Here is a 26,328-nt window from a genome sequence, read left to right as displayed (position 1 = left end):
TATGAACAATCCTTAATGCCAATTGCTAAAACCATAGTCATCATCATCATCGACATTCGATGATTGACGTTTCGTGACTTTTTCAATTCATCCAAATTCTCCGGATGAATCATAAACGAGCAAAGATCATCATTAAATGACCCAGTATGAACATTTCTTAATGCCAATTTCTAAAACTATAGTCATTATCATCGACTTTCGATGATTGTCGTTTCGTGACTTTTTCAATTCATGCAAATTCTCTGGATAAATCATAAACGCGCAAGATCATCATTGAATGATCCAATATGAACATTTTTTAACGCCAATTTCTAAAACCATAGTCATCATCATGATCGATTTTCGATGATTAATGGTTGGTTTTGTTTCCCGATTTTCTTAATTCATCAAAATTTTCCGGATGAATCATAAACGGGCTATGATCATCATTAAATGATTTAGTATGAACATTTCTTAATGCCTTAATTCAACGCTAATTTCTAAAACCATAGTCATCATCATCGACTTTCTGAGACTGAACCTGTTGGAGGCGTTCTTCAACTTCCTCAACTCTTCTAAATTCTTCAGCTGAGTCAGGTAGAGGAAACCCAAACGCGCGAAGATGATCGTTGAGTCATCCAGCAGAAGCATTCCGTCTTCCCATCACGTCTCCTCCCAACAAGAGAAAATCAACTGATCGAATCCTAAGGTAGAAGGTCCAATCGACATTTGACGACCATTCTTGTAAAGCTCTGCAAAGACCAGGAAACTCTTGCAAACTCTTGTAAAGACCATAAAACTCTTGCAAAACCCAGCAAACTCTTGCAAACTCTTGTAAAGACCATAGAACTCTTCCTAGGACCAGCAAACACTTGCAAAGCTCTGCAAACTCTTGAAAAGCTCTGCAAACTCTTGCAAAGCTCTGCAAACTCTTGCAAAGCTCTGCAAACTCTTGCAAAGCTCTGCAAACTCTTGAAAACACCTTCAAACTCTTGCAAACACCAGCAAACATCATCTTCGCTCTTGAATCGTTAAAAGCACCCCCAGAACCTTCAAAACCATCTCCCTAACCAACATCTTACGTTTCCTGATCCCTCTGAAGTTCCAAACAGCTTCTGAACCCCACATCCCTAGTCATCACGTCCCCAACACCTCTTACGGCAACAACGGATGATAGTCCACTGGTTTTGCGTACTCTTGCAACCAGCAAACATCAATTCTTCCCCCCAATCGTTGAAAGCACCCCCAGAACCTTCAAAACCATCAACTAAACCAAGATCTTACGTTCCCTGATCCCCCTGAAGTTCCAAACAGCTTCTGAACCCCACATCCCTAGTCATCACGTCCCCAACACCTCTTACGGCAACAACGGATGATTGTCCATCGGTTTCGCGAACTCTTGCAACCAGCAAACATCAATTCCTCCCCCGAATCGTTGAAAGCACCCCCAGAACCTTCAAAACCATCTCCCTAACCAACATTATACGTTCCCTGTTCCCTCTGAAGTTCTAAACAGCTTCTGAACCCCACATCCCTAGTCATCACGTCCCCAACACCTCTTACGGCAACAACGGATGATAATACACCGGTTTCCGGCTCTTCTCCATGACATAGAAGGCTTTAGGCTTCCCATTTCCAGCAAAGTTCTTCTGAATGCTGGTGGTGCTGGTCTTGGAGGCCATGGGAGCATAATAGGACATGGCAGCCTTCTTCTTATGCTTCTTGGCCTTCTGGCCCGGCTCCAGGTCACTCCTAAACCCATGAAGATCATTCCCTAGATGGGGCCACCTAGGTCTATCCTTCCTCCGAGCATCCAGCCTGTACACAACGGAGTCATCCTCCAGCCTGAACATCTTGTTGGTGGTGTTCTTGGGCCGCTTCTCGCCAGGAACCTCCAGATGGGTCAGTCTCCTGTTGTTGGTCCTGGATTCGGCGTCCAGGAGATTCGCCACCGCGTATTTGCTGGACCCTTTCGACTCCACGGGTGTCTTAACTCTTCCTGGGGATGCTGCAGCGGGGTTGGGCTCTTTGGGTCCTTTCTTCTCCTCCTGGAGCCGCTTCCTCAGCTGCTTCAGCTGGTCCTGGGCTAGGACTCTCCTCTTCTCGGACATCTTCTTCATCACTGGCAGGTTCCAGTGGTAGATCTTCCCAGGCTTCCCGTTGCTGTGGAATCCCACCGGGAGGCCCAGGTTGTTTCTTGTCTTCTCCTCCTTTTTGTGTGGTTTTGTTAGGGTGTAGTAGGGCGGACTTGCTGGGAGCTTCACGATGTAGACGTGGCTGTCTCGGTGGCCATGGCGTCTGCTGTATGGCTGGTGGATCCTGTTTTGGTGGTCTGCTGGTGGCTCTGGACCTGCTAGACGCTTCTTGTGGTGTCCGTCTGGGAAACGAAGTGGTGTCAGGCCTAGGCGATTCAAGATGGCCGCGTTGCTGTTGTGGACGGTTTGGAAGGCGGACACTTCCTCGGCGATGGTCTCACGAAACAGCAGACTCGAGAGCACGATACTCGCCAGCAGGAACATTCTGAAACTGATATTTCGGTCTTTTAGGCGTTTATATGGAGCGTTTAAGGTGAAGTGAAACATCCTTCAAATCAGTCGATTCGAATACAACACTTTTTTTTAAGGGTATTAGACCAAACTGTCCGAAACTTTGACACATCACTCCTGATCATCTAAGAATTGTCCTGACACATTCAAAATTTGGATTTTTCAAAAAAATTTTTTAACTCAGCCCAGACCAGAACCAAAATGGCGTCGAGCTCTCATATTTCGATCAATATACAATTATCGAAGGCTCTGATATGAGAATCGAAAGGGTCAGGACAATTTTACGACAATTTAGAACACTCTGGTAATCGATAAACTCGCATTTGAACGGGATAAAGGCAAAAAAAGTGTTGTATGCGCTTCTATGCTAAAACGATGGGAATACGAGGTCTCGGAGTGAAAATTTAATTGACCTGGAAATCACAGATGGCGCAGGGGGTCCCTCTGCAGTCAATTAGGGCCCCAGAAAGCATGAATCCAGAGGATTTCTGGAGTTTTACTTCGATTTCTTTATAATTATTGTACGAAAACGACAGGTGGAGTATGCCATTTGCTACAATACCCAATATAATTCGACCCAGCTGTCGATATAAAGACCAACGTCGGGAACGTAGGCATTTATGAAAATCTTCTTTATCGACGTCGATCAAGTTCCTCGACGTGTTTCACTTCACCTTAAGGTCGTACAACGATAATAAAGTTATAGGCTTCATATGTAATATTAAGGATATTCCACGTTCAGCGGTGCCTGGGCTCCCACTGTCTGCAATTTAAGGTTATGTACAGAAATCCCTGCGATGAAGCTACTCGCTTCTCTGCAACATTTCGTCGATTCGAGAGACGCGCCGGAGCGAGACGGAATAATGGAGAAGAAAAGATGGCCGGCTCCCTTTCCTGCCCTCGTATCTTCGGCCCCTCGAAGGTCGGGGCCATTATGCCGCGCCGTTTTACTTCCACATGCGCGCGCAGCCATTAAATCCATCCGTGTAAACGCGGGGGCGGAATCGGAACCAGGAGGGGAGCGAAACTCGCGCCGCGACAACGCGCGAGTCCGCGGCTCGGATTTATCTTCCGGCCCATCGAATCGCAATTCCGCACGGCCAAGGCCGCGCGGAATGGCCGCAGCCTCGCCTTCGAGCTGTCCGAAACACTCCCGCGGGGAGGAGGCCGAGTAAATCACCAAGGGGAGCAACAAACCCCTTTGCGAAACTACCGACGACTTCCCGGGGACGGTTTAGTTAAGGTGATATGATAGTGTGATATATATAATTTTGGGGAATGTCGACTTTCACCGGTGAATGTCAACAGATACCAAGTACGTCGGTGAAAGATCGAATATTTCATTACATTGTTGTATGTTCGGACCCTCTCCGGTGTGTGTCGACAATCACACACCGGTGAATGTCGACATTTACCGGTGTAAGTCAGAAATAAGGGTATTTAGCAAATATTTCGGACATACTCGAAGCGACTATGTGAAGATTGACATTCACCGGTGAAAGTCGACGTTCTCCAGATTTCGGTGTTTCACTGTAACATATATATACATATGAAAAAATCTAAATATTTATAACACTTTTCTCCAAACTGGGTGCACCGAATTATATAAAACTTTATCAGGTGATTATGGAGGCGCCGCCCGTGAAATTTCATTTTTCGAAGAAAAATCTTTTTTTGGTTCTTGTCCGAGATTAATGCAAGATTTTTTTTTTTACGAATTATGAAATTTAATGAGCAGCGCGTTTTTTCTTAGGGCTTCCATAATCACGTGATAAAGTTTAAGATAATTCGGTGCACCCAGTTTGGAGAAAAGTTTTATAAATATTTTCACTTTTTGTTATGTCCATATCACACTTTCATATCACCTAAATACCTTCTCAGTGATACAATTTTAATAACTCTAATAAATGTTTTAATATTTAATTAAATTTAATAACTAATAAATGTACCAGTCAGGATTAGGAACGATTTTTCTAACCACTAATGAAATGCGTATAAACAAAATGGCCGCCCTCCGGCTTTGCGAAAGCGACGCCATTTTGTTACTATGTACTAAATGTGTGTAATAAATGTACCAGTCAGGATTAGGAACGATTTTTCTAACCACCAATGAAATGCGTAAAAACAAAATGGCGTCGCTTTCGCTAAGCCGGAGGGCGGCCATTTTTTCTTTTCGTTTAATTCCGACGTGGCATTAAATCCCGCTCTCCTGACCCGCCATTAAATCGACGTCAATCTTCTCTCTCTCTCCTTTTCAACTTCTTCCACTTCTTCCCTTGTCCTGAATCTTATTTGCTTGAATTTTCTTTCTGACTGACTGGCAGCTGCGATAATGTATCTCGCTGCACCTGACAATTTAATGACATTGCAGACTGCGAGATAATTAGCCGAGTTGCGGTAATGGATATCGATGATAATTCTCACGTGACTCTGAAATAAAAAGTAGAATAAGGAAAATGTAAATGAAAAGCATCTAAAGAAGCTCTATTATGGTTTATCCCTTTGTTTCTAGGTTCATGGTTCATAGTTTATCCCTTTGTTTCTAGGTTATGGTTAATCCCCTTATTTCATGATTCATAGTTTATCCCTTTATTTCTACGTTCATGTTAATCCCCTTATTTCATGATTCATAGTTTATCCCTTTATTTCTACGTTCATGGTTAATCCCCTTATTTCATGATTCATAGTTTATCCCTTTATTTCTACGTTCATGATTTATCCTTTTATTTCTAGGTTCATGGTTAATCTCCTTATTTCATGGTTCATAGTTTATCCCTTTATTTCTAGGTTCATGGCTTATCCCTTTATTTCTAGGTTCATGGTTTATGCCTTTGTTTCTAGGTTCATGGTTAATTCCCTTATTTCATGGTTCATGGTTTATCCCTTTATTTCTACGCTCATGGTTAATCCCCTTATTTTTGGTTCATGGTTTATCCCTTTATTTCCAGGTTTATGGTTAATCCCCATATTTTTAGGTTCATGGCTTATCCCTTTATTTCTAGGTTCATGGCTTATCCCTTTATTTCTAGGTTCATGGTTAATCCCCTTATTTCATGGTTCATAATTTATCCCTAGAACCATGTAAAATAAAAAAGAATCGCCCGTTCCCAGGCTGGAAGCGTTCTAGACAAAGTTGGCATCCCAATATGGCGGCACATCCGGGAGATCGATGCGACGCATCCCTGGGTCGTCGACAGTTAATGTCTATATAAGGAAAGTGGCCAGTGGCCATTTCCAGATCGCCGAGAAATACCTGAACCCAGGTGGCTACCACGTCGGAGGAACAAGGAGGGAAAAAGAAATGCAAGAAAAAGGAAATCCGACCGATCCGAGGGGAGGTTAGCCGCGGAAGCAAAAACTCTGAAGGTGGAAAAATGGCGGCGAAGATTTGTCCTGATGGACCTTATAAGATCGACCAGGCTTAATCACGATCGGAAAAATCTGAAAACCACTTCGAACTTCCTTCCAGAGAACATCTTTTCCTGGGAAGAAATTCCTGGAGTGCCGCAAAAGTAATGCCGCGACATTTCATCTGTACAATTTAGTTGTTAAGGTGAAGTGAAACACGTCACCTTAAAGAGGTCTATTACGTAAAGCAAATTGAGTGAAAATGTGAAAAATGAGGAGCTCTCGGTATTACGGAACGTTTTTGGTGGTGAAAATGCGAGACCATTCATTTAGCGAATAAGTAATTCAGCGAATAAACCCACGTGAGATGAAAGTGCGAGAAGTGAGCGTACTCGTCAAAAATACGTAATAAAGGCCCAGGTTACAATAAGGGGGTCTATTACGTAAAGCAAATTGAGTGAAAATGTGAAAAATGAGGAGCTCACGGTATTACGGAACGTTTTTGATGGTGAAAATGCGAGACCATTCATATAGCGATTAAACCCACGTGAGATGAAAGTGCGAGAAGTGAGCGCACTCGTCAAAAATACATAATAAACGCCCACGTGATATGAAAGTGTGATATATACATAAGAAAAAGGCGAAATATTTATAAAATCATTCTCCAAACTAGGTGCACCGAACTATCTGAAACTTTATTACGTGATGATGGAGGAAGTATGCATATCTCACACTTTCATATGAACTTAACCCTACTTCTGTTCCATCCGATCCCGGAAGAGGAAATGGATTGACATTCGGCGTCTTTTACGGATCACACCACCTGCTTCTTCGCGTCACGGAGAGACATTAAAGAGGATTTAATACTTGGAGGTCCAAGGGCTGACCGGCAATGCCCGTGGCCGGTAAAAAGAGATGGGTGATTAATGGCTGGTTCGCACAAAGAGTGCCGCGACTGCAAAGGCGAGCCAATTCGCGCTGTGACTTTGGACTGTACTCCGCGATTCGTCCGAAGCCCGAATAAGAGCCTTATGAAGAAAAAGAAAGGGAAGCGGGAGAAAGAAAAAAAGGTTAGGTTAGTATTCAGCTCAGGCGACTGCCGAGGTGTTCGCTGCGCACGCAACGCCGGAGATGGAATTTCGGGCGACCCTTCGCGACTGAAAAGCCTGAGAAACATTTGTAGGACTAAAAACTAACCGAAATGTCTCTTTGCGGGAATTTCGAAAAGTCAGCGGTTTCCGAGATATTCGGGGACAAACTTGGCGGGGTGGGAAGCGGTATTCAAGATGGCCGCCGGAGATGGAATCTTAGGGAGTGCCACCTCGCAATTTGTTCGGCGGATTTCTCGGGAAGTAGAGGTCGTATCAAAATGTTGTACGGAGCTTTTTAGTTCATCTTTGTGGAGAGAATGTAAAGTGACATGCAGGATCGTGATAACCTGAATAAGTAACCTTGAAACGAAATTTATGAGACCTCTATGGAATGAGGATGGAATATTACTTAATGTTTGTGGGTTCAAAAGAAGTCCGATGACGTTATGTCCAAGATGGCTGCCGAAGGCATCGAAAACTGCGCAGATATTCACCTCGCAATTTGAACATCGAATATCTTGGGAACTAGAGGTCGTACGAAAATATTGTAAAGACCTTTTAAGTTCATTTTCGCGGAGAGAATGCAAAATGACACGCAGAATCGCGGTAACTCAAATAAGTAACCTCGAAATCGAAATTTATTCGACCTCTCCCATACGACGACGGTCTATTACTCAACGTTTGCAGTTTTATAAGGAACCTGAATACGTGATGACCAAGATGGCGGCCGAAGGCATCCAAAACCATGCCGCGACTCACCTCGCAATTTGTTGATCGAATATCTTGGGAACTAGAGGTCGTACGAAAATGTTGTTCAGAACTTTTCTGCTCACTTTTGTGGAGAGAATGCAAAACGACACGCAGAATCGCTGTTACTCAAATAAGTAACCTCTAAATCGAAATTTATTCCATCTTCACGGTACGACGACGACTTATTATTTAATATTTGCAGTTTTAGAAGTAACCGCTCTTGGAATAGCATTTCGCAGAAGCGTATTTGCATTTCAGGTGCCTTACGGATTACTTTGCGGCAATGCAAACGCCTCGGGCGGATCGTACGTTCAATGAGGATCCCACAATAGGTAAATTCTCCCTGCCAACGTGCGACTCGACTCTTAGGACTTCCTAAATGCACTCACACGTGACCGTGAACTCGGTACCCAAGGTCAAGGACCTTGGCCCACGTGCTAATATCCCGGAACGGTTCACCTTGACAACTCCGGGCAGAAAAAGAAAGCCGAAACACCGGATTTCCATCGCCACGGTGATGTACTACCCGCTACGGGGACGGAGATAACCTGCAATTTGTCAGGACTCGTAATGCCCGTTTTTTGTTTTTTTTTTTTATTTGGGTGCCAGGTGAAAAGATAAGAAAAAAAGTGCTAAAATGTGCTGACACTTCTCCCAGATCGTGGATTTGATTTTTTGTTCGTCGCGGGGGTCAAAAACCTACGCGGTAAAAAAAAATCCAAAATTAACTATTTTTTTTTTAATTAGTCTTCATAGCTCGAAATAGATTAATACTTTTCATAGTGAAATTAAGTACCAGGGAATCTATCCTAGTGGCACCAAATGTTTGTCCTATATTTTCTATATGTTTAACGAATATCGTATATTTTTTTAATGTTTATTAGACATAGAGGGACACCCTGCGCCATCTGTGATTTCCAGGTCAACTAAATTTTCACTCCGAGACCTCGTATTGCCATCGTTTTGGCATAGGAGCGCATAAGACACTTTTTTTGCCTTTATCCAGTTCAAATGCGAGTTTAGCGATTACCAGAGTGTTCTAAATTGTCGTAAAATTGTCCTGACCCTTTCGTTTCTCATATCAGAGCCTTCGATAATTGTATATCGATCGAAATACACGAGTACTAAATGGTATACTCCATACGTCGTTTCCGTACAATAAGTATCAAGAAATTGAAGTAAAACTCGATAAATCCTCTGGATTCATGGTTTTCGAGGCCCTAATTGACTGCAGAGGGACCCCCTGCGCCATCTGTGATTTCCAGGTCAACTAAATTTTCACTCCGAGACCTCGTATTACCATCGTTTTAGCATAAGAGCGCATAAGACAATTTTTTTGCCTTTATCCAGTTCAAATGCGAGTTTATCGATTACCAGAGTGTTCTAAATTGTCGTACAATTGTCCCGACAATTGTTCCTCATATTAGAGCCTTCGATAATTGTATATCAATCGAAATATCAGAGCTCGACGCCATTATGGTTCTGGTCTTGGCTAAGTCATAACTAATATAATGGGAGCAAAACGTGTGATTTTTATAAATAAAGTATTTTTAAAACGTTTATAATGTGTTCCGATAATATTTAACAAAATATTTATATTAAAATGATACGAAATGTTTCATATATCTAAAAAAAAAAAAAGCTATTACGAAAACACGTAGAGCTAATCTTACACAAATATTATAAGAACAATATTCCAAAGCAAACATTTATCGATGTAAAAACCAACGTCGGCAAAATAGGTATTTAGAAAAATCTTCTTTACCGACGTCGATCAAGTTCCTCGAGGTGTTTCACATCACCTTAAAACGGTGTCAAATTGTGCGGTTTAGCAGTTCTTCTTCTTTCAGTGCACTTCGCGATAAGCACTATCAAAACGGCGATTAGTAGCCGTTCTAGAAATCCAAGATGGCGTCGATAAGCGATAGCCACCCCGGCAGGTAATTTCGGTGGAGTTTCCCATCTATATAATCCCATGGGGGAGATTTCTCGGCAATAACAGCCCAGAAAGACGAACCCTCCAATCATTTCGGCACACGCGAATGCAAATTCGAGGGGGTATGATTTTTTTCGCCGGCGGTTTCGCACCAGCCGATAATTTTCTTTTTTCCTTTTCGATTTCGCCGCAATATTCGCCCGCTAGAGGGCTAACGATCGGCCGATCCGGAATTTAATTCCGCCTCGGTGTTGTGCATGTAAACGTAATTACGAATATGTGGACGTGGTGCGCAGGCGCGCGTGCAGAGGGCGCTCGTGTGGGGGAAAAAATCGGCCGAAAGTACGTTTCCTACATCGTTAATTTCGTACTAGGCCAGCCCTGCCATTACCCCCGGCAATAAAGGCCTGATTACACGTTCCACGCACACGGAAAGCACGGTCCCTCTCGGCCCCGATAATTTAGTGTACATGGTGCGCCGTAAACGGCGCCACAGTCTCGCCGCGGGCGAGCCTCCCAAAACCGCGCCGTGGAAACGCGTTCCTTTTTTTTTCGCAATTTTAACCTGGGAAGGTTTTGAAATCTTGTAAATGTTTTTTAATGACTTTATGACCAGTTTATGTCATTATTCATCTGATACGGTTCGACGAGTAGTAGATCGCCTTAATATTATCGTAAATCCTAAAACCGCGCCGTGGAAACGCGTTCCTTTTTCTTCGCAATTTAAACCACGGAACATTTTCAAATTTTGTAAAGGTTTATTAATGACTTTATGACCTCTTTATGTCATTATTCATCTCATACGATTGCCTTAATATTCGCGTAACTCCCAAAACCGCGCCGTGGAAACGCGTTCCTTTTTTTTCGCAATTTTAACCTGGGAAGGTTTTGAAATCTTGTAAATGTTTTTTAATGACTTTATGACCAGTTTATGTCGTTATTCATCTGATACGGTTCGACGAGTAATAGATTGCCTTAATATTCACGTAACTCCTAAAACCGCGCCGCGGAAATGCGTTCCTTTTTCTTTGCAATTTTAACCTGGAAAGGTTTTGAAATCTTGTGAAGGTTTATTAATGACTTTATGACCTCTTTATGTCATTATTCATCTGATACGGTTCGACGAGTAATAGATCGCTTTAATATTCTCATGACTCCCAAAACCGCGCCGTGGAAACGCGTTCCTTTATCTCCGCAATTTGAACCACGGAACATTTTCAAAGCTTGTAAAGGTTTATTAATGATTTTATGACCTCTTTATGTCATTATTCATCTGATACGGTTCGACGAGTAATAGATTGCCTTAATATTCTCGTAAATCCTAAAACCGCGCCGTGAAAACGCATTCCTTTTTCTTTGCAACTTAAACCACGGAACATTTTCAAATCTTGTAAATGTTTATTAATGACTTTATGACCGAACATGAAACGTAATATATATAGAATGACCCTTGCATATTATCATAACGTTGTATATATATAGAATGACCCTTTCATATTATCATAACGTTGTATATATATAGAATGACCCTTGCACATTATCATAACGTTGTATATATATAGAATGACCCTTGCACATTATCATAACTTTGTATATATATAGAATGACCCTTGCACATTATCATAACTTTGTATATATATAGAATGACCCTTGCATATTATCATAACGTTGTATATAAAATGACCCTTGTATATTATCATAACGTTGTACATATATACAATGACCCTTTCATATCACCTTAACGATGATAAGAATAAAGAAAATCACTGAAAAGCGATCGAGAGCAATTCTTGAGGCAATGATGTCGGTGATCTGCCCTAATAATTTAATCTCAGCCCGCAAATCTCGATTGATAACAACGATCGGCGAGTTAAGTGCGATACTTAGCCCGGCGATCGCGGCTAATATTTTAATCACAGCCCTGATAACAATAATACCGGGAATAATATAATCTTGCCGGTAATGCAGTAGAAATTACGCTAAGTGAGCGCCGAGAGCAGGAAGGCGTTTAATGCGAAGGAAAAGGAAAAGAAAAAGAAAAAGAATCCGGACAAAGTGCGAACTAGTTGTTAGTTCGGCTTTTTGCCGCAGTTAACCGGGAGGCGCGTTTGGCCGGCGATAAAGAGGGAATTCTCTTACCGACCTTGGACTCCCCGTCTTCGATTTTCAATTTTAACCGGCCTGCGGATTCGAAAAACACTGCAATAAACCGAACTCCTCCTCTCCCTCTCCCTCTCTTTGTCTTCTTCCCGAAAATTACGCCAAAAAGCTCGAATACGCGAAACTTATGAAAATCCGTCAATTCCCGAAAATTGAAAAGGATAAAGTGCGTCAAGTCGGCAAAATTGCGAATTGACGCATTTAGTTTACTTTTTAACCATTTTAAGGTGAAGTGAGACAGAAATTTGATCGACGTCGGTAAAGAAGATTTTTCTAAATGCCTACGTTTTCGATTTTTGTATTTATATCGACAGTCGTGTCGAATTATATTGAATGTTGGACTAAATGACATGTTCTATATGTCGTTTCGTGTAAAATGAGATTTTAGAAAAGAAGTCGCTTGAAAAAAAAAGTACCTTAATTCTAAATTGAAGTATACTTTGCCTTAATGTATTTGGAGCGAAACTCTGCCATGTTTATTGATTATTTGACCGTGTAAAATGAGATTGTAGAAAAGAAGTCGCTTAAAAAAAAAAGTACCTTAATTTTAATCGAAGCGTACTTCGCCTTAATGTATTTGGAGCAAAACTCTGTCGACTTTATTGATTATTTAACTGTGTAAAGTGAAATTGCAGAAAAGAAGTCGCTTATAAAAAAGTACCTTAATTTTAATCGCAGCGTATTTCGCCTTAATGTATTTGGAGCGAAACTCTGCCGAGTTTCTTGATTATTTAACCGTGTAAAATTAGATTGTAGAAAAGAAGTCGCTTGAAAAAAAAGTACCTTAATTTTAATCGCAGCGTATTTCGCCTTAATGTATTTGGAGCGAAACTCTGCCGAGTTTCTTGATTATTTAACCGTGTAAAATGAGATTGCAGAGAAAAGAAGTCGCTTAAAGAAAAAAGTACCTTAATTCTAAATCGAAGTATACTTCGCCTTAATGTATTTGGAGCGAAACTCTGCCATGTTTATTGATTATTTGACGTTGTAAAATAATATTGTAGAAAAGAAGTCGCTTTTGAAAAAAGTACCTTAATTCTAAATCGAAGTATACTTTGCCTTAATGTATTTGGAGCAAAACTCTGCCATGTTTATTTGATTATTTGACCGTGTAAAATAATATTGTAGAAAAGAAGTCGCTTTTAAAAAAAGTACCTTAATTCTAAATCGAAGTATACTTTGCCTTAATGTATTTGGAGCAAAACTCTGCCATGTTTATTTGATTATTTGACCGTGTAAAATGAGATTGTAGAAAAGAAGTCGCTTTTAAAAAAAGTACCTTAATTCTAAATCGAAGTGTACTTCGCCTTAATGTATTTGGAGCAAAACTCTGCCATGTTTATTTGATTATTTGACCGTGTAAAATAATATTGTAGAAAAGAAGTCGCTTTTAAAAAAAGTACCTTAATTCTAAATCGAAGTATACTTTGCCTTAATGTATTTGGAGCGAAACTCTGCCATGTTTATTGATCATTTGCCCGTGTAAAATGAGATTGCAGAAAAGAAGTCGCTTGAAAAAAAAGTACCTTAATTGTAAATCGAAGTGTATCCCAACTCAGGCGTAATTAAGTAACCGGCTTCCGATTCTTAAGGGGGTTGAAAGCGAAGCCTTAAAGTCCCCAGGGGTTAAAAAGGGGTGAAAAAGCCTCATTTAAAGGGGATGTGAAAGTGGCATCTGAAGAGTCAATCGTTCATGACACTTTTTCCTAGGTATTTAGGAAAAACTTCTTTACCGACGTCGATCAAGTTCCTCGACATGTTTCAACTTAACCTTAAAGAGAGAGAATTGCATCGTTCGATTCGACAATTGATGTTAATTTTTGTTTTCTGCCTTTGACTTTCGGTTAGAGAGAGGCGTGCTAGAAATACGACATCGGCGATCGTGATCTCGACCGGTGAACGAATTGTGAATGGCCGAGAAGCAGTTTATGAATTATTCAGCGACGCTAACCTCAAAGGATCGTGAACCGGCAATTTGCACTATCTCGCATTGCGATCGACAATTTATGCAACCCGATGCCCATCGCGCATAGCCGACTCTTCCCGGTTGCCCTAACGGAGAATACCTCCCCATTGATTATAAAAAGCCCTGAAAAACAATCTCTCGACCACACAATCTATGAAAACGATAATCCAACGTAATTTACGTTAAAAACGGGGCCGATTTGCTCTTTTGCACATTTTTGAGAGACTTCCGGTTCGCGAGATATTTTAAAGTGAAGTTTGACCAATCGCGCGGCGGCTCCAACGGAAAGACCCCTGCAAAACAAATACACGACCACGGAATCTATGAAAACGATAATCCAACGCAATCTACGTTAAAAATGGGGCCGATTTGCTCTTTTGCACATTTTTGAGAGACTTCCGGTTCGCGAGATATTTTAAAGTGAAGTCGACCAATCGCGCGGCGGCTCCAACGGAAAAACCGCTGGAAAACAAATTCTCGACCACGGAATTTATGAAAACGATAGTCCAACGCAATCTACGTTAAAAACGGGGCCGATTTGCTCTTTTGCACATTTTTGAGAGACTTCCGGTTCGGGAGATATTTTAAAGTGAAGTCGACCAATCGCGCGGCGGCTCCAACGGAAAAACCGCTGCAAAACAAATTCTCGACCATGTAATCTATGAAAACGATAGTCCAGTGCAATCTACATTAAAAATGGGGCCGATTTGCTCTTTTGCACATTTTTGAGAGACTTCCGGTTCACGAGATATTTTAAAGTGAAGTCGACCAATCGCGCGGCGGCTCTAACGGAAAGTCCCGGCGGTCTAGGGGAAATTCAGAGTTCGTGGATCCTTGCGAAAGGACGAGTTCCTATACGTTATCAAACTGTTTAGATATATAATTAACGAATTAATGCCTCAACAATAAAAAAAAAAAAGATGTGTGAACTTTCTCTTGGAGCCGCCTCGTGATTGGTTAACTTTGTTCCTGAATATCTCGGAAAGTATCAGTCCTAGCAAATTTTGAAAAAGAGCTTTTTTGCTTGGTTTTTCGAGAGGATTGCAAAGGTTAGTCGCAATTTTAAATAAATATGAAATGAGGAAGAATATACACGGACTTTCCGTTGGAACTTCCTCGTCATTGGTCAACTTTATTCTTGAATATCTCGGAAAGTATCACTCCTAGAAAATTTTGAAAAAGAGCTTTTTTGCTTGGTTTCTCAAGTGGATTGCAAAGGTTAGTCGCAATTTTGAATAAATATGAAATGAGGAAGGAGATACACGGACTTTCCGCTGGAACTTCCTCGTCATTGGTCAACTTTATTCTTGAATATTTCGGAAAGTATCAGACCTACAAAATTTTGAAAAAGAGCTTTTTTGCTTGGTTTTTCGAGAGGATTGCAAAGGTCTGTCGGGATTTTCAATCTGATGAGTTTCGGCGATAAGATGGGAACCGTGGGACGGGCATCCACTGGAACACTGGTTTCCATTCCGGATTCTTCCACGAGTCCCTTCCTTTCCCACTGTTCTCCTATCTCGCGAGCCTTCCTTCTCTCCCTCCCTCTCTCTTTGACCTCAGATAGAGGATAGATTCTGCATAACGGTGCATCGGCCTGGAACTTTGCCTATTATGTCACTGTTTGTGATGCAAGTGTGTACCGCTAATGGGAACGACCCGTGGGAAAGATTCGGACTCGAGGGAGACTGCATCCGTGTTAATAAAGAAAAAGAGAAAAATCTAGATATCTAACGTTACCATATTAAACAAAAACAAAAAGATGACATGTAAATTATTAATCGAAAGTGCCCAAACTCGACCGGGCCGGAAGTGGAACTAGTTCTGGGTTAATTATCCCGCGAACGCGTGGAATCTCGAAAAAATGGTTCAGACAAAACTCGTTCCGCTCTTCGTGCTCGACAACTTTCGTACGACACACATTTTTCTGTCACGTGCCGTTAAGCAAGAAAACCGCATAATTTGGGGCAGTGGAGAGCGCTCCTGGGCCCCGGTTGCCCTACTAGGCGATACGGTGGCTTAACAACGCACGATGGAGGGAAGTTCCTTAGACAAAAGTTTCTCCTCGTACATTTCTCGACAACTTTTGCCTTTGACCTTCTCTTCCAAAACTTATCGTTTGCTGAGAAAATCGCAGTTCTTTGGCGGCGTCCGAGGGACGAGCGCGACGAACATGGCGCGCCGCTGAAGAGATTTCAAAATGGCGGCTCTGAACATTTTCCGAAGTTTGTAACCGCAAAGATGTTTTATTTCACATTTTTACAGTTAATCGCTACTGTTTATATCTTGAGTACGAGACTTTGTAAAGGAGACAAAGTGAAGAAAAAAAAGAAATACTATCACAAAGTTGAAACTCCTTCAAAATGGCGACAAATACCGGCTTCTTCTTCCTCGCCTGCGGGGTCGACGGGAATGCGCGGAGAATGCCGGGAATGTTCACGACACGTAGACACGCAGCGCGCATGCGCCGTGCATCTTAAATACCCTTCTAACCTCACAATTTACCCCGTGGCGATCGCGGGATCTTCGGAAGGCTTCTCTCGGAGTCTCTAAACATCCACGGCGACCAAATGCAAGCCTATGCAAGCTAATGCAAGCCAAGATTACGGGACTCGGTAACTCCAACTCACCACCTGGGATTTACTAACCTCATTATATATTTCCTGGGAACCTTTGGACGAAAAAGAAAATTTCTTAACCCTAATTGGGGAGTGAGAGATTACGAAAAACCCGTCAAACTTTAATTTCGATCATCTGACGGGTAAATCTATGGGTTTTCACTGGAATTTCTATGTACACGACGCCATATTGGATTTATAAGACATTTAAAACACGTGTCAGATTCTACTCGACGAATTTGAGGGAGCTTACATTTTACCTTAATTCTGAAATGTGACTTTTTTACTTAAAATGACGCCATCTTGAATTTCACCTTAAACTCACGAGCTCATTTCGAGGTTAGGCAAGGTTTGACGTTTTATATCTACAGAATAAACCTTTCATATCGCCTTAATTCCTCAATAAGAACTTTTTATATTTAAAATGACGCCATCTTGAATTTCGTCCTAAACTCACGTGCTCTTTTTGAGGTTAGGCGTGATTTGCGATTTCATATATACAGAATAACCCTTTCATATCACCTTAATTCCTCAATGAGAACTTTTTATATTTAAAATGACGCCATCTTGAATTTCGTCCTAAACTCACGTGCTCTTTTTGAGGTTAGGCGTGATTTGCGATTTCATATATACAGAATAACCCTTTCATATCACCTTAATTCCTCAATGAGAACTTTTTATATTTAAAATGACGCCATCTTGAATTTCGTCCTAAACTCACGTGCTCTTTTTGAGGTTAGGCGAGGTTTATCATTTCATATATACAAAATAAACCTTTCATATCACCTTAATTCCTCAATGAGAACTTTTTATATTTAAAATGACGCCATCTTGAATTTGGTCCTAAACTCACGTACTTTTTTTGAGGTTAGGTGAGATTTGCCATTTCACATATACAGAATGAACCTTTCATATCACCTTAATTCCCCAATATGAACATATTTTACTTGAAATGACGTCATATCTAATTTCCCCCCAAACTCGCGCTTTTTTAGAGGTTAGGGTACATTGTGCCGTTTAGAGGTTAAGTGCCGGCGGTAATCGCCGGGCGTAGACCGCTCAATTACCTCCCCGTTAATAATTAAGAGCGCTGTGCACGATTCCGCCATTACGCAGAAAACAAGCCACCCTTCCACAAAAGTCCGGAAAGCTCCGAAAAAAAGCGAAAGGCGCGTTCGCATGCGACGAGGACACGTGTCTCTGCGATCAGTCGCGTGCTTCAACTTTTTTGTTGAGGACGCCCCTTTCGCCGCCTCTCCCATGGTGCGCGCGCACGTGGCGTGAGACCTAACCTCTACGCGCAAGAGAATTGCCAATTTCTGGCCGTGAGACAAATTGGCCCGCCGACGCGGAACTACCGCCAATGCTCGTCCGTGCGGAAAAGTCGCAAGCATGCGAATCGCCCTTAAGGTGAAGTGAAACACGTCGAGGAACTTGATCGACGTCGGTAAAGAAGATTTTTCTAAATGCCTACGTTGCCGATGTTGGTTTTTATATCGACAGCTGGGTCGAATTATATTGGATATTGTACCAAATGGCGTACTCCACCTGTCGTTTTCGTATAATAAATATCAAGAAATCGAAGTAAAACTCCAGAAATCCTCTGGATTCGTGCGTTCTGGGGCCCTAATTGGCTGCAGAGGGACCCCCTGCGCCATCTGTGATTTCCAGGCCAATTAAATTTTCACTCCGAGTCCTCGTATTCCCATCGTTTTGGCATAGAAGCGCATACGACACTTTTTTTGCCTTTATCCCGTTCAAATTCGAGTTTATCGATTACCAGAGTGTTCTAAATTCTCGTACAATTGTCCTGACCCTTTCGTTCCTCATATTAGAGCAAAAAAAAAATGCGTCAAGTCGGCAAAATTGCAATTTGACGCATTTCAATTACTTTTCAACCATTGTAAGGTGAAGTGACAGAAATTTGATCGACGTCGGTAAAGAAGATTTTTCTAAATGCTTACGTTGCCGACGTTCGAATTAGTGAAATTAGAAAATGACAAATCGCGAAATAGGAAAAACGCGAGTAGCGAAATTAGAAGTAGACTAGTGAAATTAGAAAATGACGAATAGTGAAATTAGAAAATGAATCACGTGTCTAAAATAAGACAAATCGCAAAATTAAGTAAAAATAAATTGCGAAATTAGAAAGACACAAATCGCAAGTCTAACGGATGACAAATCCGCGAAATCACGGAAAAATAAATTCCGAAATCAGAAAAATATCGAGTTGCGAAATCAATAATGGACGAATAGCGAAATTAGAAAAATATGAAGCGCGAGTCTGAAAAAAGACAGATCGGGAAATTACGGAAGAATAAATTCCAAAATCAGTAAAATTTATACTGCGAAATTATTAACTGACGAATAGCGAAATTAGAAAAATACTAAGCGCGAGTCTGAAAAAAGACAGATCGGGAAATTACGGAAAAATAAATTCCAAAATCAGTAAAATTTGAGTTGCGAAATTATTAACAGACGAATAGCGAAATTAGAAAAATATGAAGCGCGAGTCTGAAAAAAGACAGATCGGGAAATTACGGAAAAATAAATTCCAAAATCAGTAAAATTTGAGTTGCAAAATTAGATATGGACGAATTGCGAATTTAGAAAAAGACGAATCGCGAGTCTAAAAGAAGACAAACAGCGAAATGTGAAGAATCGTAAGTCTAGAAGGAGACAAATCGCTTACGCTACAAACTACATGGTTTATCTAATATACGTGAGAAACCTCGAAAAACGCAAAATTATCCAACATGGCCGACACTGCAGTTGCGCACTTTACTCCTACCCATGGACACGGAATTGAATTCCGATACTCGTCTCGCAGCCTCCGGAATTCCGCAAACGGGTCCAGCGAGTTTTCTTTCATGCGTCCAAGTTCCGAAAATATATGCATAATAATATAAATATGTCAAGACCCAAGGGGGCCGCGGCAACACCATGAAAAGTTCCACCTTGAATGGTCCACGACGACTCGCCGCCGCCATTTTGTTACCCAATTTTATCCTATATTATCGTACACAATTTAATAAAACATTTTCACGTAATCTGCCCTATTCTAGATAAAAATGCCCAATTATACAAATTATTCTATTGTTACACGGTGTACTTTTTATTCGCCACCGCCATTTTGTTACCCAATTTTATCCGATATTATCGTACACAATTTAATATAATACATTTTTATGTCATCTGACCTATTCTAGATAAAAATGCCCAATTATACAAATTATTCTATTGTTACACGGTGTACTTTTTATTCTCCGCCGTTGCCATTATGTTGTCTAATTTTATCCGATATTATCATACACAATTTAATATAATACATTTTTATGTCATTTAACCTATTCTACATAAAAATGCCCAATTATATAAATTATTCTATTGTTGCACGGTGTATTTTTTATTCGCCGCCATTTTGTTGTCTAATTTTATCCGATATTATCATACACAATTTAATACAACATTTTTATGTAATGTGCCCTATTCTAGATAAAAATGCCCAATTATAAAAATTACTCTATTATTACACGGTGTATTTTTTATTCGCCGCCGCCATTTTGTTATCTAACTTTATTCGAAATTATCGTATACGATTTAATATAACACATTTTTATGTAATCTGACCTATTCTAGATAAAAATACCAAATTACAAAAATTATTCTATCGTTACACGGTATACGTTTTATTCGCCGCCGCCATTTTGTTATCCAACTTTATTCGAAATTATCGTATACGATTTAATATAACACATTTTTATGTAATCTGACCTATTCTAGATAAAAATACCAAATTACAAAAATTATTCTATCGTTACACGGTATACATTTTATTCGCCGCCGCCATTTTGTTATCCAACATTATCCGAAATTACCGAACGCAATCCAATATAATACTTTCAAGTTTAATACAATAATACAGAAAGTTTCCGATAATTCGGTGCACCCATTTTGAATAAAAGTTGTATAAATATTTTCACGATTTAATACATACTATTACTCACTATTATCCCCTTAATGGCAACGAAAATTGATGATGGCGATGCAGGAGAAAAAGGCACAAAGTGATGTACCGAATTTTTGTAAGGTATACCGTAGGCATCTGCAACAGTAAACGGCTGCTTTCACGGTCGGCAGAAGGGGAGAAAAAGTCAGGCATTGTCCCCTGTTTAAACAGTGGCCCTTTGAGGCCGTTTCTCCTTTCGTTCCTCCTTCAACGACGGAAGGGCCCCTCCTTACCGACGTTAATGTGTCTAACCATGGAGGGAGTCCTTAACGGGGAACGCGAGCCACTTCGCGTGGGCGACCCCTCGAGTGCGAGTGCGAGAGAGACAGAGCGATGCGCGCGCGCGGCGGAGCGAGAGAGACGAGACGAGGGTCGAACGCGAGATCAGAAATGTCACGTTTGCGGATTCTCCTGGAAATTCCCTCGAAACCCGTTCAAAGGGGAACGAAGGTTGGGTTTTCAGTTATTGGAGCTTCCATTGTTGGAAAAACGTATTTTTACGTTAATATATTCCGTACCACGTGGCATGGAATTGAATTATTATCTAAATAATCAAATTACGACGGTGTACTCGTCGTTTGTTGCGCCAGTGAACGCGTTAATGTCAATTCTTTTTTAAACGGGGCATCCCATGAAAAAGTGTTTCTTACGAAACTTACGGCAAATGACGTGCGGAATAACTTTCGTATGAAACATTTCTTCGTATTCTTTGTCTTTAAAGGAAAGGAATGAGTTTGAAATGTGCGACATGATGGTAGCGCCGAATTCTCGAAATTCCCAATTTTCGGCGTTAATGATGCGTCGGAATAAAAAATGATCCCTACAAAAGTTGCAGTAAACAATACACGGAATAACTTTTGTCTGATGTATTTCTTCATATTTCTCGCTGTTAAAGTGGTAAACCGTTATCCAACTTCAGAGACTGGGCGACACGTCGAGTGCGAGTGCGAGAGAGACCGAGCGAGGCGCGCCGCCGAAGGAGCGAGAGAGAGGAGACATCGTCTTGCGACGATTGCGGCGATGATGTCGAAATTTTTATGGTATCATAACTATACGAGGGATCGTTACTACGCAATATTGTTTAATAATCACAACGATATTTTCCGTATTTAGCCCTCATATTTCGTAATTCCATAATTAGACATTGTTTTACAATAAACTTCTCAGGTAAATAGAGTTTCATAATTCTAGCATTTTGCAATGGCTGATATTATAAAGTTAAACAAAACTCACGATTAACTTCCGTGATAACAAGAATACTAAGCGTGTCCTTGTCGAATGTATAAAATTGATAAGAGACTTCTTTCAATTTTCAAACTTTACTCAAATCTGCCTAAACTTTTAATTTCAGACGAAAAAAAAAACTATCGTCCAATTGTTCCAATATAATTCTCGCTCTTATAAAAAAAAAACTATTATCGAAAAAAGTCCAATTTTCGAAAATTTCTCTCCCNCGTATATATGTATATTATATGTATACCCATGTATATATAGAAAATTCAGCACATATTGCAGATTCAATCGAGAAGCTCCTCCGCAAACATCCGACCCGTTTTATCCCCTTTATCCGACATTCATCGACATTTGTCGAACAATATTTATTAACATGATCTCTGAAATGTTCCATATAATTTATTGTATGGAATATGTTTGTCATTCATCGACATTTGTCGTACAATATTTATTAACATGATCTCAGAAATATTTCATATAATTTATTGTATGAAGTATTTTTGCCATTCATCGACATTTGTCGAACAATATTTATTAATATGATCTCCAAAATGTTCCATATAATTTATTGTATGGAATATTTTTGTCATACATCGCCATTTGTCGTACAATATTTATCGACATGATCTCCGAAATGTTCCATGTAATTTATTGTATGGAATATGTTTGTCATTCATCGACGTTTGTCGTACAATATTTATTAACATGATCTCCGAAATGTTCCATATAATTTATTGTATGGAATATGTTTGTCATTAATCGACATTTGCCGTACAATATTTATCGACATAATGTTCCATATAATTTATTGTATGGATTTTTTTGTCATTCATCGACGTTTGTCGTACAATATTTATCGACATAATGTTCCGTATAATTTATTGTATGGAATATGTTTGTCATTAATCGAAATTTGTCGTACAATGTTTATCGACATGATCTCCGAAATGTTCCATGTAATTTATTGTATGAAGTATTTTTGTCATTAATCGACATTTGTCGAACAATATTTATTAACATGAACTCCGAAATGAATAATATGGAATAAAATGTATTATATGGAATATTTTTGTCATTCATTGATATTTGTCGAACAATATTTATCGACATGATCTCCGAAATGTTCCATATAATTTATTGTATGGAATATGTTTGTCATTAATCGACATTTGTTGAACAATATTTATTAACATAATCTCCAAAATGTTCCATGTAATTTATTCTATGGAATATTTTTGCCATTCATCAACATTTAATCAAATATAATATAATAAATCGCGAAAAGGATCAATTTGTTAATAAATGCGATAAATATCGCAGAAAAATATATGACAGCGTATAGAGTAAAAAATGCGAAATAAAATATAAAAATTAATGCACCTCCTTCAAAATAATGAATTTAAATCGCGAAAAGGATAAATTAGTTAATAAATGCGATAAATATCGCAGAAAAATATATGAGAGCGTATAGAGTGAAAACAACGACATAACATATAAAAATGAATGCACCTCCTTCAGAATAATGAATTTAAATCGCGAAAAGGATAAATTAGTTAATAAATGCGATAAATATCGCAGAAAAATATATGAGAGCGTATAGAGTAAAAACAACGACATAAAATATAAAAATGAATACACCTCCTTCAGAATAATGAATTTAAATCGCTAAAAGGATAAATTAGTTAATAAATGAGATAAATATCGCAGAAAAATATATAAGAGCGTATAAAAACTAAAAACAATGAAATAAAATATAAAAATTAATGCATCTCCTTCAGAATAATGAATTTAAATCGCGAAAGGAATAAATTTGTTAACAAATGCGATAAGTATCACAGAAAAATATATGAGAGCGTATAAAGAGTAAAAACAACGAAATAAGACTTAGAGACTGGTGCACCTCCTTTAGAATAATCAATTAGAATTACGGAAAGAATCGATTTGTTCAGTCGGCCAGTAAGATGAAAGGGACCCCGAGGATCAAAGGGAGATTCCCTCATGAATTATACCAAATCGATACACATTTGATTTAAGGGGGCGATTTTCTTACTGCGGGCCTCCCTCCTGAATTATGGAAATCAATAACTACTCGACATCACTGTCTTTATTACCAACGGAAACGTGTCTAGCCTGCCGTGTTCTGCTGAAGAACCGTGACTGCACTTCGCGTTCTCCAACGAATATGCAAATTTCTGGGTAAATGGCGCATCGCATAAGAAAAAGTTTTTTACAAAAATTGCAGAACATATTACGCGGAATAACTTTTGTATAAAACTTTTCTTTATATTCTTTGTCGTTAAGGTAGGAAGAGACTTAGGAATCGGGTCTCTCGTACTGTGCTGAAGAACCGTGACTGCACTGCGTGCCCTCCAACGAATGTGCTAGTTTTTGTGTAAACGGTCCATCGTATAAAAAAATGTTTCTAACAAAACTTGCAACAAGTATCACGCGGAATAACTTTCGTCTGAAACATTTCTTCATGTTCTTTGTCGTTAAGGAAAGAAGTGACTTAGAAATACGCGATACAAAGCCAGCGGCGAGTTTTCAAAATTCCGATTTTCCGCTTTAACCGTCCGTCGCATTAAAAAATATTTCCCACAAAAGTTGCTGCAGGTAACACGCGAAATAACTTTTATCCGAAGCATTTCTTAATATTCTTCGCCGCTAACGCGGAAAACCGTAATCCAACATCAGAAACTTCGCGACCTGCGACCCGAAGATAGCGCGTAATCCCCAAAATTCGGATTTTCCGTCTAAACGACACGTCGCATAAAAAACCACTTTCCACAAAAGTTGTGCGTCATAATACGAGGAACAACTTTGGTCTAAATCATTTTCGCATAGCGACTGTAATTAGGGCAAAAAACCTCCTCCTTCGACCGGCGTTAAACGTTCCCTCCCGATACCAAACCTCACGGTTCTCTTAATCCTTGCAAAAGTATTATCCCCAAAAATTAATCTTTTAATTCATATTAATGAGAAGTCAACTATTACGCATTAAACGGTAGGCTTACAGTGACATGAAGCTGCCAGGTTCTCACGGTAATTCAATTAGCCACGCGATTAACCAGTACAGGTTTCCAGTAAAACGAAAAAAGGCGTACATACAAGTAGCGACTTTACGCATGAATTATCTCGAATCGATAAATACCTTCAAGCACGGTTACCTTATTAATCTCCGTTACACCACCTCTCATTAACGTAAATTGCAGTTCATTTTTCACCTCGAAGCTGAGATGAAGAGTCCCTTGATAAACTTTCCAAGTAATAAATACTTAAGGTGATATGAAAGGGTCATTCTATATATATATAAAAGTTAAGGTGATATGAAAGAGTCACTCTATATATATAAAACGTTAAGGTGATATAAAAGGGTCGTTCTATATATATAAAACGTTAAGGTGATATGAAAGGGTCATTCTATATATATATAAAAGTTAAGGTGATATGAAAGAGTCACTCTATATATATAAANGTGATATGAAAGGGTCATTCTATACATATAAAACGTTAAAATATTTATAAAACTTTTCCTTAAACTAGGTGTACCAAATCATTTGAAAATTCAGCACATAATTATGAAGGCCCTAAGGAAGAACGCCATGCTCATGAAATTTCATTTTTAATACAAAATTTGTTTACTTATCCTAGACTCAAGCTAAGATCACATTTTATTGTGAAAAATGAAATTTCATGAGCATTGCGTTCTTCCTTAGGACCTCCATAACCACATATTAATGTTTTAGATAATTTGGTGGACCCAATTTGGAGACAAATTTTATAAATATTTTGATTTTTTAGTATATATATACCACACTTTTGTATCACCTTAAGTTGGTTAAAAATGACGTTTTACTAAACGCCGGATTGTCATGTCTTGCGTAGATCTCGTCTTATTCTCTCAATATGCCCATTAATAAGAAAATAAAACGCACCCGCGCCTTATGGGCATTTTTTGTGTGAGGAAAAAAAAAAACAACGAAGGGAGTGTATTTTCGACTCACCCGAGGGACCTGCACATGATGCGCAGTCGTCCTGCGGCCAGGTGCGCAGGTTAAACCGGTGGGCGGCGCGATCGGTCTCTCTGCTTCTCTTTCCCACCGCAGGGCTGCGTGGTACTTCCGTCTCTCTCGGCGAGCAATGCGGGCACGGTGCGCGATAAGGGTCGGCCGCAGTTCGAAGTTACCTCGGCCGCACTGAACTCGCGCGCCTCAGCGACTGAGGGAGCACCGAGGGAGGCCTCGACCCGAGCGCGGTCGGCCGGCGCCGGAGACGGCCGAAGTCGGCCGAGCGCAGCCGAACGGGCGCGCGCGGTTTGAACGTTGAGAAAGGGAGGCCCACAGACAGGTTAGGTATGGTGTATTAGGTAAAATTACCTAAAATGCTTTGAACTTTGCAATTAAGGTGCGTAAAGCGAAACGATAATCGATGATATACAAAATGTGATGTTTTTAAGGCGATAAAGACTAGCAGAGGATAATTTTTAATTGCAAAATTAAGGGTCGCTGATGTAATGACGCCAGCGCTCTTTGCGGAAAATGAAGGAACTTTATCCTACGTAATCGAAACATTGTCTACCGACGTAAATGTCCTAAAATGCTTTTAATTTTGCAATTAACGTATACAAAGCGAAACGATAATCGATGATATATAGAATGTGATGTTTTTAAGGCGATAAACACTAGCAAACCATAA

General features: G+C 39.9%; 1 protein-coding gene across 1 annotated transcript; it reads right to left on the bottom strand.

Moving 5' to 3' along the window:
* Positions 1-1,011: 1,011 nt before the first annotated feature.
* LOC105695952 lies at positions 1,012-25,722 on the bottom strand. The gene is made up of 2 exons (XM_012418029.2): positions 25,638-25,722; positions 1,012-2,505 (listed from the first exon to the last, which is right to left on the bottom strand). The coding sequence occupies exons 1-2, from the start codon at positions 25,652-25,654 to the stop codon at positions 1,539-1,541; spliced, it is 984 nt and encodes a 327-aa protein (XP_012273452.1). The 5' UTR covers positions 25,655-25,722; the 3' UTR covers positions 1,012-1,538.
* Positions 25,723-26,328: the final 606 nt, after the last annotated feature.

Source organism: Orussus abietinus, unplaced genomic scaffold (assembly GCF_000612105.2).
Source record: "Orussus abietinus isolate OABI.00-Male unplaced genomic scaffold, Oabi_2.0 scaffold192, whole genome shotgun sequence".
Classification (NCBI taxonomy): Eukaryota; Metazoa; Arthropoda; class Insecta; order Hymenoptera; family Orussidae; genus Orussus; species Orussus abietinus.
The sequence above is the reverse complement of the archived record's forward strand: the minus strand, read 5'-3'. Positions and strand labels throughout refer to the sequence as shown.